Below are 17,925 nucleotides of genomic sequence, written 5' to 3' on the forward strand. Positions count from 1 at the left end.
TTGGGTCCACAAAAAAAGAATGTGTGCAAGTTATTCATACGTTTATTTTCCCATTTTAACCTCTTTAAATTTGACTAAACCACCTTCAGATTATAAACTGACCTGGCCAGTAAAAGACGCTCCCTCTAAAGACCTGATGAAGTCGCTGTACACCTGATTGGCTCTCAGGATGACGGTTGCCACAGCGTCCTGGTACTGTGGTGCAGAGGTAGCCAGAAGGGGCAGAGCGGCCAGCGGGATGTGGTCCTGACTGCTGGAAAGGCAGCTCTCATCGTAGCTGTAGGGGCTCAGACTGCAGAGAGAGAGAGAGAGAGAGAGAGAGAGAGAGAGAGAGAGAGAGAGAGAGAGAGAGAGAGAGAGAGAGAGAGAGAGAGAGAGAGAGAGAGAGGAACACATTTATCACCTGTCTGTGTTTAAATGTGCACAGCAGGCTGCGCAGGTATTACAGCGGATCATTTAAATGCTGCTGAATACACCAGAGTATGGCTCACTTGGAGACGAGCGAGAACGCGTCGACGCACACAGCGGGACAGGGGACCATGCGCACGGCGAGGCGGCCCAGCGCTGTAGGATAATGGACCCTCATGACGGTCTCAAAAGCCCCGCTGAGGGTGTTTACGTCCCCCTGCTTGTTGTTCTGCTCAACTGTGCAAAAAATAACAATTAGGATTAAATATTTTAGGAAGGAATAAAGATCATCAGCATCAAATATTTGCAGTTTCAAGTATTATGATTGATCACAACTGGTTAAAAGATGCATTAATTAACATATTATGAATTTTATACTTTATTTATGGTTCCTGCTTCTTAAATGTTAATACTTCCTGCTTTTCTTTGTATTTTATAATATTATGTTCAATATTTTTTGTGTTTTGGACTTAAGATCAGACATAACCTGATTGTTAGATGAAACTATAATGAAACTAATCATTAATTGAAGCTTTAGTAAAACAACAGGAGGCCAGGGATTGAACTCACTCTGACTTAATGAGCGTAACTGATAGCAGAAAAAAAACTTTATGACATTGATGAAGAGACTGAAATTAGTTCTGCATCTGTGAGTCTGGCAGACACATTTCAGATAATAGAGTAATTCTTCATCAAGGAAAATACCAACTATACTGGTTCAAGCTTGTAAATTGACAGGATTTGTAGCTATTCTCTATTTTGAATATAATTTTAAGTCAAATTATTTGTTATATAATATAATTTGTTGTGTTGGTCAGACAAAAAAAAAAAAGCAATTTGATTAACTTTTGATGGGTTTTTTCCACTATTTTCACTACACAATTGATCAATTTTGTCATTTTAAGTGCTTCAGAAGTTAAATATAGAACAGATTTTAGTTAATATTATGTAATGAGATTGCTGCTGTACCAGAACCAGTGTCCAAAATGTTTCCTCCATGCAAGACCAGAATGAGCACATGGATTTTGGAGGGCTGAAGACACTGCTGAGACGAACAATCCTGCAGATGAGAGGACAGAGAGGACACAGAGGAAGGGCGAATAAGGATGGATGAGGACATGATAACAGACAAATAGACAACATTTGATCTTGTCCCAGCCAGCATGTCCATGTGGGCCACATAAGGGTTAAATTTGGGCTGCAATATGGGTCCCATGTGGGTTTGTCTGCAGTTTCCATGGTGGCCTCACCTGTGTCTGTTTCCCTTATGAGGCTCATACAGTCAGCTCACCTGGGCTTCACATGTGGGGCCCATGTTACTGAAACCATGTGGGACCCGCAAAATTTGCCCAGTTCAAGCCCACTCAGTACCTACATAGCCCACATTTAACCCACATGGACATGCTGGCTGGGGTCTAACGTCCTCCTCCATTTCCTATAATGTCTCTTATTGTATAACCTGACACTCCAGATGGTTTGTTACACACAGAACCACCTGAGGAACCATCGTCCTTTGAAACTGTTCGATTAAAGAGCAACAAGGGTGTAAGTCTGGTTTGAGAAGTGTGTGTGTGTGTGTGTGTGTGTGTGTGTGTGTGTGTGTGTGTGTGTGTTTTTGTGGGGCTTTTCGATTTGAATCCCATTTCATGTATTTTTATACATACATCTAGAGACGATGGTGATACAAAATATAAGAAATAATGAAGTTGGTCATAATGAAAGTATAAAGTAAGTATACCTAGACTGGTAAAACATGGACTGGATTATCTCAGAGAGGCCAAAATCTCTTTAAAACAAAGTTTCAGAAATGTAAAAGCTTTATTCGGTTTGTGACAATGCAATAAAAGCAAATTTCACTGTTTTTTTTTTCATATGTAGACCACTTTAGATCAAGCAGGAATAGATGGAAAAACAGGAGATGACGTTATGCAGTTAAAAAATAATAATAAACAAAATTGAAAGCGGAAATTGGGGTGACATGTCCCCCCTGTCCCCCCGTCCCCAGTGGAAATTACGCCCCAGAAGAACAGGCACTTTAAAATAATACTTGGCAGGTGATTGGATGAAGTGTCTGTCTATCACCATCTTATCTTGCAAGGCAGCTGGATTTGGGAGATCTAGGCGCAGAACTTCTACTGCTACTTGCAAAGAAACTATTGTGAGCTCTGCAGTTCTTCTAAAAACATCTAATTTCATTCTACTATCTTCTATCTTAAAGCAGGATTATGCACAACGCCACCACCTTTTAGTCTCTACAGGCTACTTGCTACCGACTGAGACTTACATTTAACGTTCTGGACAACCTGCTGAGCCGACGACGCCTTTGTCTTTTCAAGACTCGGCGCTGTACACGAAGATCAAGAACACGCACACACCCCAAAATAAAAAAAATAATAATAACTGTAATTACACAGACTCGCACAGGGGAGTATAAACTGTGAAAGCCATTATCTTCCACCTCTAGTGAAATAAAACTCAGCTGATGGCTGCAATGAAGAGTGGATCCTAATTTCACTACACTGGCAGGATGAGTGAAAGCTAATTTAGGAGGAGTATTATCTACAAGCTATTTAATTAAGGGTGTTAGTGTGTGAGAAAGACAGGAACGAAATTAGAAAATAGTGAAGAAGCTATACCTCCATCTGCGTCTCCTCATTACTCATCCCTGCGTAGTCTCCGCCCGACTCCTGATACAAAGTTTCTGTGAAAACATAAATCATTCACTTATTCACTGATATTTAAAGAATGGGCAAAAAAAGATGTGTGATCCCATTTTTCATTTATACAAGTAGAAAATCTGACATAAGCACAAAGACACCTTGTTCTATTAAATGTTGCTTAAAATGAAATGGAGAACAATAGAAGGAAGATAAGCTTTATTTAGATGAGGCATAATGCAAATATTATTATGGTTATGTCTATATTATTATGTATTTATGTAAATGTGGCCTATGTACTCAAATGTCTTGCAAACCTGGGTTTAAAAAAGACAATAAAGCTAAAAAACATGTAATTAACTAAGGCTTTTTGGATCATTTATAAGCCAGCTGGACTGCAATGTCATCAAGCTTCCATCAACATCAATTGCATGTATGTCCATCCAGGAAGAAGAATCCTTCCTCTTTAGCTCTTTTTGTTTTGCCTTATTTCGAATCAAGGGTTAAAGGATAAAGGATGTTGTATTCTGTACAGATTTTAAGCTTTCTTGGGGCAAATTTATGATTTGAGATATTCACTTTTCACTTTTTGTTTTTACAACCAAGTGCAACAATATGAAAGAGAGATTGTCTGTATATAAAATTGTATTTAAACGACTATCACAGCTCTTTTCTTTCAATGATAGATAGATAGATACTTTTTTACATCCCCTTAGAGAAATGCAGGTATCCAGTAGCTCACACATAATGAATAAATACATATACACAAAGACCTTGAAGTCAAAATGTTTGTGTGAGACAGTTAAGAGGAAAAATACTGCACATTGCCCAGTATTGCAGTGACAGCAGGATTTTCACTCCATCTTCAATTGTACTTGTTTGGAGCAGCTATAAACACTCCAGACGAGGCCAAACAATGATTCGTTCTTTCACTTGTGCAAACACACACCTGGAGCTGCAGGGTCACCTACCTTGTGCTTCATCCACTTCTATTGTTTCTATTTTGTCCATCAGATCGTTGGAGCTCCACTTGGTGATCCCCTTGGCAAACATGTCCTCGTTATCGGAAAAGTCTTCTGCAAGAAATACAGAAAAAGATCTCTTATCAGGAGAATCTAACTGAAGATACTTTTCTGTAGGGGTTAAAACGATCAGTCTCATAACACAGACCTGAATTAAAGATTAGTCATTTATTACTATCTCAAAGCACAGCTGATGGAAATCAAGCTCAGAGCGAATCTGATGAAGCAACACACGAAACGTGTAGTTTGCTCCTTTTGTTTTTTAATGTAATCTGTTAATAAAATAGTGTCAGTTTGAGCTTCCTGGTGTACGCTGGTATACTTTTTGATTATTGTAATTTGTCCTGCATCATCTGGCACCCAGGAAAGAGACACTGCTGTGCACTGGTATCTGATTATTCATATTAATGTAGGCTGAAATGCATGAGGGATCAAATCTTGACTGTCAAAGCCTCTACATTACTTATTCCCAACCAGGGGTATTTGTACCACAGGTGGTATCCAATCCAATCCAATCCACTTTATTTATATAGCATGATTTTAACAAACACAAGGTTTCCAAAGTGCTGCACAACAAGATAAAACACAATAAATAGATAACACAATAATAAATCTATAACACATTAGAAACATGATGGTTCATATTCCACTGCTGCAGATAGTAAAACAGCTTCTCTCTTCGTATTAGAAGTCCAACCACGAATTTAAAACCTGTACTTTCTGCCCCAAAGGCCTTTTTTTTTAACTCTATCTGTATGCTACAGTGTGTGTGATACAAAGGTCAGTGCTCAGCTTGAATCCTTAACGTTGAAAGACCACAAACGAAACCTCAGCGTGAAGCCTGTATGGGACTAAAAACCTAAATTTCAACAGAGAGAAACAAAAAAACAATGAATTTTTTTTACCATGTGCATCAAAGAACTCGTCGTCTGTGCTGTCCTCCGAGTCCCGAGCGATACTCTGCATCCTCCACTCAGAGATGCTCTGATGAGACGGACTTCCTGTTAACACACAAAAACACAAGAGTTAGTCCTGCTTTTTAAAGGTTATTACCAAGTTTTCAGGTTTAATCACATATTTTTTTTAAGGTTATCTTTGACTTGGCTCAAGTTCCCACAGGCTAATTTCTGCCTTTTCAATCATGCCATACTTTTTAAAAGATATTCAATGTGTTTTATATTATTCCAGACTTTTTAGGAGCAAGTTATCGTGGTAATTCTTGGTTTTGGATCAACATTTAAGGAGTAGTTGTGTATTTTTCCAGATTTTTCTTCTCTATTTCCTTTTTTCATGATTATCCTGACTTTTCATGATTATTCCAAACATTTCTGACATTATCGCTTTTTTCTCAGAGTTCGGCCTATTCACAGGAAATGTTTATTTAACCCTTACATACTGTTCATATTCTGACTCATAATTAATTTCTACACCAATTCACATTCATATATTCCCCTGTCAGTCATTAATAAATGTTTGATTAATCCTTAATGAAGCTGTCAGAGAGCAAACAAAGTTTGTTCTATTTATTTATGGGGAGAAAAACAAGATATTCACAATCATGTTATAGAATATTAAAAATTGCAGGTCAAATTTGTACATTTGCATATTCAAAAGTGTGTATCAACTGCACAAGAATTAGGTAAAAAGTATGCATTTGATTACATTTAGTGTATATTCACATTAAGAAACATTCCTAAAAGAAAAATATGTATATTTATATGGTGTTTTTACAGCTCTAAAATTTTAAAATGGGTCAAATTTGACCCTAAACGGTATGTAAGTGTTAAAGTAGAAGTTATTAACCCTGTTATAGTTAACATAGAGCAGTCATATATGCATACAAGCATACAGCAAATATCTAACCTCTCGAAACCAGTGCTAAGAGGCAGTGTGGTAAGCAAAAAGCCTGATCATTTTTATATTTTCTGGGCTTGTGCTTTAATGTGTCCTGATTTTTGTCGACTATTTCCTACTATTTTCCATGATTATCTTTCCTTCTCAGGATTATTCCCAACATCTCTGACATTATTGCTGGAAATTGAAATTAAAGTAGAAGATAATAAACCTAATTTAGTTAATATACACAGCGGCCATAGATGCCTACAAGATATAGGACAGAAAATCAGTGCTAAGAGGCATTGTGGTATTTTCTGGGCTCGTGCTTTAATGTTATCATATTAGAAAGAGATGCTAAAGAGATATCGGAAATACAAGAACTGTATCTTAAGACTAAGACAAGAAATGCTTGTAACATCCTGTGCCAATAAGATGCAATCCATTACATTACATGGGTCATTCCACGAAATCGGTACCTTTTCAACTTTCAGAATTTTAAATATAAAATTATTTTTATCACAATTTTAAAAGTATCAATGGAAAGAAGACATCTTAAAGTGACAATAAATTATATGGTGCCATCTCAGGCTATTTATTTTATTTATTTTATGACATGTTATCCACTCCATGATACAATTTATCTGTCAACCCTGTTACGGACAAAATGGTTACTATATATAATATTTGGAATTAGAATTGTTTAACAGTTTACACATGTATGGACAGTATTTCAGTCCCTCATTTCACTGGGATTATTTCAGATTATGAATATATTTTTAAAATTTCAATTTCATCATTCAGATGACCAAGAAAATACAATTTTTAAAAAGAGACCACATAATAATTAAGATATATATGTATTTTTATGAGAGAAGTATTGAATAAAAGGTAGTTTCCAACACAATGTACAGTCTTATTTGGAATGGTAATACCTGGGTGGCCCTTCTAATTATCATTTTTACATTTTTATCAAATTAATGACAGTAACAGGACTGACATATGAACATCACAAGAGCTTTAATACTTATCACACGTCACATGCCTTATTGAAGATGAGTGAAACACTCAGAACAGCAATACAAATCATCACATATGAAAGTGTATCATCTTCACATTAAAGCTGAAAACATACTTTACCCTAAGGCAAGGATAAAAGTAAATGCATAAAAATCTGAGAAATGATGGCATGTGTATAACCTTTGTGTAACAGTTTAAAGGACTAACAACTGTACTAACATAATATTATAAAGTAATACTTTCCTATCACTGAGGGAGGTAGCACCATAGGAAAATGAGATTCAAAACTTAGAATGTAACCATACTTAATAATAATTAATGTTAACAAGAAACGGAGATAAAGTGTTGAAAACAGGACAGGAGAACTACTTCACAAATAAATCTATGAATGTGATATGCACATTCAATGGAGAAATCTCTCATTTTACTTTGTAAGATCCAACCATATATCGCTTTGGATCGCCACATGGCGACCAGTGATTGGTAGTGGGGCTGGGATGAAGTGAAGCACATCGTCATAGAGGTACCAGATTACATCATCATGAATAGGCCAATAGAATTAATTTGGACCTCCACTGTGCATACATTTGACCTGGATGTTAGTGTCATCTGTTGCAATACCTGGGTAAATGTCACCATCATACCTGACCATACACCACTTTCCAATGATGTCTGTACTAGTTCAATCAACTGCACTAGATTGGCTCAGAGTTTGGTCACGCATACTAATAGCATCTGTACAAGTGTATTGAAGTATACATATAAACAATTTAATCAAAAGAACAATATTACATTATCTTTATAATAAGAAAGCAACCTCAATAAAATGTTAGATGCATATACTAACAAATGTTACTAAGACTGTAATAAATGCTCATATGTCACCCACATTTCATAATATGGGCATCAGCTCAATGATACAAACAAGATAACTTTAAAAAAAGGTTAGCAATTTATCTAAATAAACTTTTTAAACTGTGTGACTAGAGTGAAATCTAATCAGTGTCACTCCTGTTACTCTGGAAAAGTAACAGGTTTGACAGTAACAGGATTGACGATTTCGAGCTAATTTGCCCCTAGCTAGCTAATGTCCAAGGTCACAAAAGCACATGTCATACAGTTTGAAAGAATATTACTTGTAGATATGGTAAATATCAAGATATACAAATTATTATTTTGATTAATATGTTACAAATTGGTAACAGTAATGACGCTGTATGATGTCCCCCACCCCAACAATCTCATAAAACAACAAAATTATACATTATAGAAGAGAGAAACTTAGTTGTGTTTTAACTGTTGAAAATCCTCTTCCTGTAAATGATGTAACTTCCTGTGAATGATGTCACTGTTGGAATGTGCCTTTATTTTACAGAGGTTTTTTTGTGTCAGTAACAGGGCTGACATGAAATCAGGGGACACTGATAAAATGATTAAAATGTTATAAAGATGACATGTATTCATGCTGAAAACCTTGCTTAACAATGAGATTATTTTTAGAACAATATACAAATGTGAAAATTGTATAATTTTTCCAACAACAAGTTACAACTAAAAAGACCTGAAAAATAACTTTCATAGTGAGGGACAGGCGAAAATCCCTGCCTTATCAACATAAATGCAAATTTAACTATGGAAAGTAATATTTAATTTACTTAAATTTGAGGCAGTGTTGATGATAGAAGACATGCTAATGTTAAGTTTTTAAATTATGTGTGTATTTGGTATTATAGTGATTTTATGACAGATTATTTCTCTGGGACGCAAAATGTACCGATTTCACGGAATGACCCACATATGTCATTAAAAGATCCAGATCCTGTACAATTATTGCCCATGTCAAGCAGTATATTTAGCTCAAATATCACAAAATATGAATGAAAGATATCAATGGGAGTATGACGAGTCTTAACACAGGAGGTAATCATCCCTAATAATCTCACTAAGTCCTCCTCACCTCCTCTCTTAGACGACCTGTTGGAGGATCGAGAAGAAGTCGACCACTGCTTGGTGAGCTCCCCTCGAGTCTCCAGTGAATCTCCCAGGTTTGCTCCTCCTCCTCCTCCTCCTCCTCCTCCTCCTCCTCCTCCTCCTCCTCCTCCTCCTCCTCCTCCTTCTGCCTCTACAGTGGATCCCACAGTCTCAGCTCCTTGCTCCTGGTCCTGGCTCACAGAGGAGCCGTTTGCCTCTGTCCCCCCTTCCTCATTGAGGCTGTAATGAGCCATCTTCTTAGCTAAAGCCAGCTGGGTTTCCAACTCCAGCTGCCTGATGTCCTCGATGGTGAGTCCGTACCATTCGTCCTGCCAGCACCAAGCCTGCCGGTGGGCTCGAACCATCACTTTACGCAGGCCTGGATGCACAGCAGCAAGGATTTATAAGATAAGATAAGATAAGATATTCCTTTATTAGTCCCACAATGGGGAAATTTGCATTGTCACAGCAGCAAGTGGACAGTAATAGAATATAAGAGCAGCAATAAGAAAAATAAATAAAGAACAATAAATAATAGGTACCAAAAAACAAACAAAAATTATAAAAACAATAATAGTAAGAAATATGTAGTAAAATAGTCGCGACATTATTTACAAGATTTACAAGAGTAATATTGGTATTGAGTGGTAATATAGCAGATATTCTTATTGGACAGATTAAAGTTAAATAAATATATATGTATATTATATGAATATTGCACACAATTGAAATTATTAGTGTTGTCGGTTTATACATGAATATTGCAGAGGATTGGACATTAAAAGTGCAGTGTGTCCAGGTTGGGGGGGGGGGGGGGTGAGGTTTACTGGGATCAGTGCTGATTGTTACTCTTATTAGAATTAACTTATTCTTTTTATTACAACATCTTTAAAACCACAGATGAACGGCTTTGCATGAGGAAGTCTGAATGGAAACAAACAGAATGTAGTTAAACTTGACTAAATAAAAACTGAAAAAACTACCTGGTAACTAACTAACATGTAGCCAGAACAGGGGTGATGTGATGATTTGGGAATTTCTAAGCAGCTGCGTTTTCTTGCTTAACTGAAAGATGCAAATGTATTTTTTTTAAATGCACGTATGACCCTCTTAAGATTAATGTAAAAGAGGAAAGACTTTTGATTTTTGGAATTCACCTAAAATACAGGAAGCAGAATAAGACAGTGCTCGTGACTTCTTTGTCAAACACCCACGTTTCTGGTTGTAGGTCTAATATTAGCAGACAGGAAGCCAAGACTGGTCTGTATTTTATTTATTTGTCAGTTTATTTTAACCGGGATACTGCACACATTAATAAACACTGATGTAATGCACCAGAGTTGGCCAAGAAGCTATTTTAAATCTGTAGTACCTGGACAGACGTTACAAAGTCACCTTAAAGTAGAATATAAGATTTAAAATTAGAAAGCTATTAAGATGATTTAAGAGCATATAGGGCAGAGTGTACACTGGAAAGAGGGGACTGACATTGGGGGAAAAAACTCAATTATTTTTAATTTATTTTCATTTGGCTGGACGTTTCGAGACTTTTTCAGGTGACGTTATGTGATGTAAGTTGTCATTAACACTGATATTTATTTGGACATACATGTAGATCAGAGTGTCATCCAGATAATATGATCTAGTGGAAGCATGTAAAGTAAATACAGAACAACAGGGGATCGAGGATGCAGCTTTGGGGAACACCACAGGCGAGGCTTGTGCTTTTTAACCCAGTCTACTGTAGTATCCCTGATGCCAACCCATTTGTCAAGGAGATGAGATAAAATTGAATGATCAGATGTATCAAATGCTGATGTAATATCAAGTAGAATTGAAGTCGAACAATCTCGATCATCAGCTATCAGTAAATGATCATCAGTTATTTAAATAGAAGCAGTTTGAGAGCTGTGAAGTGAATGTCTCAACTATCTAAGTATTCAGACGATAAAAATCAGCCTATCACTATAAAATTAATTAGCCTCCATATATGCACATCTTAAAAGCCCCCACCTGTCAGTGATCAATGCATAGGCTGCTGTATTCAGGTTCAAAGAATTGGTGCTATAAATTAAAATGTCTCATTAAATGCTCCTTTAAATGCTCCAGCAGCCTATTGATGTATAATCTTAACTACTAACTACTTTTCCAGATGTTTTGATCATCATGCTTCATGCATCTGCACCAACTTTACTGGCATGTAAATCTATTTTAGCGAAGAACAAAATATATTCTGGTGACATAAATCAACAAAAAGAGATAATGGTGATCTGTTGGCGGATATTTTAATTGTATTAATATCTTCCTTCTAGATGAACTAAACAAACACCGAACGGGTTATAAAATCCACCAAGCAGATCAGCAACTGGCAATAAAAGACACAATAAGCAAACAGAGAACACTGTTATGTTAATATTCAATGAAAGTAAGCATTCAGACATGATGAAATTAAGCATAAAAGTGGAAATAGCTGAATAGATCATTAATAAACCTTAATTAAAATTGTGCATTATACAACTAGAAGATCATTTGAGCACAATTTAGTATAAAGGCACTACATTTAATAGTAGATGCCCACTAAATAACACCATAATATTAATTAAATAACACTTTGTATAGTTTTATTTTGTATCATATTTGATACATCTGGAAGTTTTTGGTATAGGTATAGGTTCTGCATAAAGCTCATATCACCACCTACTATGTATGATGATGATACATAATGCGTGAAATGCAATAAAATGACAATTGACAGATGTACAGATAAATAACCATAATATAATAAAATAAACTACATAATATTTAATAATTCAACACTGCATTGGTTTATGTGTGCACTACATGTATCCGATCTTATACATCAGGTTTCTCAGGAAATAAATGATCACACTGATAATGCAGAGCTCTTTAAAACTCATGTATCAAATATGATTCACTTGGCATTATAGGGTGAATAAAGCTTAATTAAGATTCTCTATTATATAACCAAAAGACCATTTGAGCACAATATAGAATAAAGGCAGTATATTAAAGAGTAGACGCCTACTAAATAACACCATAAATAGCATGCAGGTAGAAGTGTCAGTATTAGTTACAGTAGAATGCAATGGGAGTGTTAGGGGCAGAAAAAAAACACATTTTATGGCTGAAGATCTGTTGATTAGACCACTGAGTGGTGAGAATGCCATGAAGATAGAGCAGCTGCTGCTTCATTAGCCTGGAAGTAAATGCTGTGAGGGAGTGAGCTGAGGGCTGAGAGAGTGTATAAACAGTCTCAGTTCACAGCAATGAAATACAAACAGCTCAACACGGGCAGGAAATTAATCCAGTCTGCTCTGTTATCTCGGGGAGCCACGCTTCTCTCTGCAGCTGCCGCTCAAACACACTTTCTATGCTTTCTCAGACAGGTACCTTTAGTGTTTTTATTTATTTACCTTAAACCTTGTTCATTGGTTTTCTCAGTAGCTTCCTCGTGTCTCTCTTTTCCTTACCAGGAGGATTTCATTAACCATTGGTTAATCTTTACAGATAAAAGGACTTTTTGTTCTCTTACACATGCTAGTTAGTCACTGTTTTATATTCATAATAACACACACACTTGGACACATGCAGGCACAAAGACATTAAACCCTGAAATATCCCTTTATATACCTGATTTTTCATGGTTATCACTAAGTCTTTATGGTTATTCACTCATTTTCAAGGCTACTACCAATGTTTGCAGATGACTCACGACTTTTCATGAATATTCCCCGCTACATGTTTCTGTTGTTTTTGATTTTTTTTATGGTTATTCCAGATTTATTAGGGATTATTCTCAACTGCTCAAGGTTATAACTGATTTATTAAAATCATTCCCACATTTTGTGAATTGGGAATAAGGGCAAACAACCATGGACAAAAATGAAAAGTCAGGAATTACCATAACTCCAAAATTCTTGATTTTTACTTTACTTTTTAGGATTATCCCCCAAATTCCCATGATTATCCTTATCACTGACATCTCAGGGGTATTCCTAAATGTTCTTTTATCCCTGACATTGTTGGTGGTTTATCACCATCATTACAGGATTGCTTGTGGATTTAAACCTGACTCTTTTTGAATAATTAAACTCAGGATTATCTCTGATTTAAGGATTATTCACCAAATTTCATGGTTATCCTGATTTTAGCAATTATTCTCAACTTCAGGATTACCACTGACATTTCAGGGATATGTCCAACTGTTTCATTACCCCTGACTTTTCTTGGTTTGGTTGGTTTGGTCCTGACTTTTCAGGGTTATTAGCATCTCTTCAGGATTGCTCTCGGATTTAAGGGTTACTACCACATTTCTAAGGTTATTTTAGGCTGTTCTCTGCTACCCCAAAGTTGTCAGGGTTATTCCAAACTATTCTGGACCAAATTGTCTTAGTTATCAATAGGTTAGATCAGTTTCAGCCCTTGTTGGGAATGTTCTCATCTTTTTCAGGATTATAAATTCAGATTAAATCCCAAATTTCACAATTATCAATCAAATTTCTGGATTATTTACAACTTTTTCATGTTTATCATTTACTTAAAGTCTCAAGTCTTAACTCTAAGCCTTCACTTACAGATAAAGAGGAAGAGTAACATGAAATAAATTGTCATATAGGTGTCTTGTGTGTCACCACCTGCCGTCATACTGTACCTACCCACATCGTGTATGAAGCGTTCGATCTTGGACTGCATGCCCCAGTATCTGAACTCCACTTTGCAGAGCTTGTAGGCACACATGACGGGGCTCTGACCAGAATTCTGGTTAATCTCCTCGATCCAGTCCTCTGACAGCGGACCCCGTTTGGTCTTGATGGACTGGTACAGTTTAGGGTCTTCTTCCACCAGGTACTCATGAGGAGGGATGTAGTCCTTAACGATGTCTATAGGATCTACATGAAGCACAGAAGGTATTAAAAGTCACACAAAAAAATGGTAAATTGAAGCAGATTTGAACATCAGGTGTCATCAGGACAGATGTCACAATGTCCTCACTGAACACCTGCCTCAGAAGGTGTGTGTGTGTGTGTGTGTGTGTGTGTGTGTGTGTGTGTGTGTGTGTGTGTGTGTGTGTGTGTGTGTGTGTGTGTGTGTGTGTGTGTGTGTGTGTGTGAGCTCATGTGTGTGCGTTTTATGTAATCACTCGCTGCAGAGAATGAGTCGGGACCAGACTGCACATTTTTTTCTAGGACCCCAGTGAATTTTAGTATTCAGAGCCTGAACACGAGCTCCTACACTCCTCAGTCTGTATCTCTCTGCATCACATTGTCTGTGTTTTCAGTGCAAATAACACTGTGTATCTTTGATTTCTCAACCTGCTTATGAGGAGCCGACAAGCAGCCGGCAGATCCCACAGGTACGACTGGAGAGTTTACGTTTACCCTGAGATAGTATGAGAGGTGTGACAGACTTACCTACAGTCCTCTGTCTCTTTTCAGCAGACGACATATTGAAGACATCCCCTTGATTTCCAGTATCTGGTTTATAATACGTCTCAATGTCTATAGAGAATTTCTCCACAAATGGGCAAGTATACCTGAGAGACCAAACAGAAACAGTTGTTTAGAAGAGGGGATGCATGTCTCCGAAACTACGTCTTCAATCACTTTGGCAGATTAAGACAAAATGTACCCTCTAAATGGAAAAGTTAAAAGTAATACACCAAGATTTGGTCAGCATACCTTTTGAATTATCCATGAGTCGCTTGTAAATAACTTGACAATAAGCTAGTTGAGCAATCTAGAGGTTTGAAAATTGAAATGAAAGAGAAGTGACATCAATTACTCCACCTCTTTAACCTCAAATGCCAAACGAAATCTACTCTGGCATCTGTCACAGAGAACAGAGCAGAGCCACACCACCAAAATGTAATGCATGAGTTTTCTAACTGAAAAACATTTAAATGATGAACATTATAGACATTATCTGCTTATATTGCCATTGTAAGCATGTTAGCATTTAGCTCAAAGCATGGCTATGCCCAAGTATAACCTTATAGAGCTGCTAGCATGGCTGAAGACTCCAAGGATGCATTATAAGACCAAAAATGGGGCCATTTCACTCCAATAAAACTTGGGTGCATACACCAAAAAAGGCTTATGTAGACTTTACATTGTGATGAGGTCTATGATCTCCATAGAAAGAGTCATAATTGACCTTATCTGCAGATGTGTTCTGTCAACAGTTTAACAGACGTCTCTTTTTCAATGGTGGTCTAAGTGGAAAATACTTTTTGGGAAGCAAGGGGATTTTTAGCTACAATACCGCAAGTGACCACTGGGAAAAATTGGCTCCAAGGCTGAGTGGTGGCGCCCTGTCCAGCTCTTACAATACATTCATGTTAAACTCTTTTTAAATGTTAAAACAACATCATGTTGGCAACAGTAGCTGACTTACAGGAAGAGTCTGATCCGTCCTAAGACAGGAAGACATTTTCATAATGTATCACCAAGAAGTCACTGCCTGATAGGATAGGCTTAATTATAATTTCTGGGCAGAATGATCTATAAATGATTAATGGACTGCATTTATATGGCACTTTTCTAGTCTACCGACCACTCAAAGCGCTTTACAACACTCACCCATTCACACATGCACATTCATGGCAGACGCTGATGGCAGACGCTGTCATGCGAGGTCCAAACGGTTTTACGATGTTTTTTAATGCTCACTCACCCATTCACACACACACAACTCAACCATTGGGAGCCATTTGGGGTTCAGTATCTTGCCCAGGAACACTTTGGCATGTGTGGACTGAAGGAGCCGCATATCAAACCACCAACTTTATGATTGCTGGACTCAACCTCCTGAGCCCCGGCCGCCCCGCGACATAAGGAATTTAACTACTGGTAGTTTATAAAGGCACCTCAAAGAGCCGTATTTAATGTTAATAATGCCACCTGTGCTTTTCTACAGAGGAGTTACAAATATTAAGATTATGCAAAGTCCTGCAAATCAAACCTACGAACATCAGCTGTATTAACTTGGTGCCAAATATATAAAATCTTGTTGGATTGGGGAAGTGGCGAGACTGGTCGGTCTGGAGAAATTAAGTCATCTGCAGGGTATAAAAAGTTGGCAGTAGAGTGTGTGTGCAGCAAATGAGTATGATTACTCAGCTGAAACTGGTCCAAATTTTTTTAAAACGGCTCCATCAGCAACATCAAGCAAATGTTATTTCATTCTTCAACATTATGACTCTATGAACCCTCTAATAAAAACGTTTTACTACCGTACAATGAGGAGGGTCTGTCTACTCTACTAAAACCAGCTGTCTTAAATCACTTAAAGTAATGTAGGCTTATGTGTGGAGCATAGAGCAAATGTTTGATGATTTTAGTATATATCTTTTGGATTAACTTTCCAAATAACTGGTCATAATTTTTGTGTGTTATGTAGAGGATTAATTATTAATTAATTTTATTAATTCCTCATAAACCGGAATAGATTCCCTTTTAATTTGTAAAGGAAGCCTTAAGTGTCAGGTAGGAATAAAGAGATCTTACTCTCCTTGAGCTGACGTAGACAATCTTAAAAATGTATTTAAAATGTTTAATTTCATTGAAATACAACAACCTCGCACATCGCCTGCACCAAGGGAAGTGCATTTATTGTCCTTATACAACAATATTATGCATTTTCACCTCTCTGACTGCTCTGAGCTTCACATCTGGAGGAGTCTGGCTCATTTTGCTATCTTAAAAGAAAGAAAGAACTAGATATATCACACCATATATGTATACCAACATGTGACAACCAACCCTGAAGAGAAAGTGACAAACATCCCCAACTGGGATTTTTTGCTACCAGCAAAGCTAACAACTTCATGTTTAGTCATAGCTAAAAAAAAAAACCCTATCTAACTATCGCTCTCTCTTCATACTTTTTAATGGTAATGATTGTTTTATTATAAACTCATTGTGTAAAAGCCCAGAAGAGAAACACTGAAGAGTTGGATATTTACATTTTGACATTAAACATCCTCTCACAGCAGTTTACTCCATAAATTACCTTGAAACTAAACATCTCGCCCTAATTCTGAAACTTTCAGTGCCAACACTTTTTAACAGCGCCCTCTAGAGAACGAGATCTGACGAATGTGACAACGGACCCCGTTCTCCCCTACAGAGTGAATGTCAGAGCTCACCGGGTTCGTGTGTAAGGGTAAGCGTTCCAGGACTCCTCCTCCACTCGAAGGGCAGCTTGAGGCAGGATGGCACAGAACCAGGACGGGATGTGTTTCCCGATGTGATAGACCTTGCGTGTGTATTGACCCGAGCCTCCGGGGCCGTCCTCGTAGGGCTTGTTCTCCAGGATCTCCACGCCGCTGCCCTCGCCGCAGCTCTCCTCTCGGCTCTTTTTCTGCAAGAGAGGAAGAGAGGAGAAGAGACAGGAGAGATGTTAATAATCTGCTTAGATCTTAAAAAACATGTTAAAATGTGTGATTGTATTATGTTGTCTTGCTTTCTGCACTAATATACAATGCATTACAGCATATTTATATCATTGAATAGTGTAATCTGCCTGAGGAAATCAGAGAGCCTTTCCTGATTTCACTTCAGTTTGTATTTTTCTTTTATCTATCTTCATAATTGTCTCTCGTTTTATCTTACACTGAAATGGTCACGCTTAGTGGTTCTTTCTTCTTTTGATGTTGCTGCGTTTGTGAAGCATTTTGTAATGTGGATTTTGACGAGTGCTCTATGAAAAATAGATAATATATTACTATTATTGTTACTATTTTGTTTTGGGGTATTTTTGTTGGGGTTTTTTTAGGGGGAAGGAAAGGAGTGTCATGTATTTTTATTGAAGCATTAGATAATGCACTTGGGTAGCTTTATTTCCAATTAACCAAACATAGAATATACAGTAAAAACCCTCAGGGACAGAGTAGAGAGTATACAGAGAAGCAAAACTAATGTCTGTGTGGTAAAAAATAAAACAAAACGTACATAAACCACAAGAAGGAAAAGAAAGTGCTCAGTGTCTCTGTT

At 37.1% G+C, this 17,925-nt stretch overlaps 1 protein-coding gene across 1 annotated transcript in view; it reads right to left on the minus strand.

Moving 5' to 3' along the window:
• Nucleotides 1-17,925, minus strand: part of LOC133995008 (membrane-associated phosphatidylinositol transfer protein 2-like) — a 60,194-nt gene that overhangs the window by 14,739 nt on the left and 27,530 nt on the right. Inside the window, exons 3-13 of the mRNA XM_062434257.1 lie at nucleotides 17,079-17,293; nucleotides 14,344-14,465; nucleotides 13,588-13,821; nucleotides 9,067-9,290; nucleotides 8,898-8,967; nucleotides 4,993-5,088; nucleotides 4,037-4,141; nucleotides 3,045-3,109; nucleotides 1,378-1,468; nucleotides 492-645; nucleotides 103-292 (exon numbers count right to left, since the gene is read on the minus strand). Coding sequence (XP_062290241.1) covers nucleotides 103-292; nucleotides 492-645; nucleotides 1,378-1,468; nucleotides 3,045-3,109; nucleotides 4,037-4,141; nucleotides 4,993-5,088; nucleotides 8,898-8,967; nucleotides 9,067-9,290; nucleotides 13,588-13,821; nucleotides 14,344-14,465; nucleotides 17,079-17,293 — 1,566 coding nt within the window. The remainder of the gene's footprint in view (nucleotides 1-102; nucleotides 293-491; nucleotides 646-1,377; nucleotides 1,469-3,044; nucleotides 3,110-4,036; nucleotides 4,142-4,992; nucleotides 5,089-8,897; nucleotides 8,968-9,066; nucleotides 9,291-13,587; nucleotides 13,822-14,343; nucleotides 14,466-17,078; nucleotides 17,294-17,925) is intronic.

Source organism: Scomber scombrus, chromosome 15 (assembly GCF_963691925.1).
Source record: "Scomber scombrus chromosome 15, fScoSco1.1, whole genome shotgun sequence".
In the NCBI taxonomy this organism is placed as follows: domain Eukaryota; kingdom Metazoa; phylum Chordata; class Actinopteri; order Scombriformes; family Scombridae; genus Scomber; species Scomber scombrus.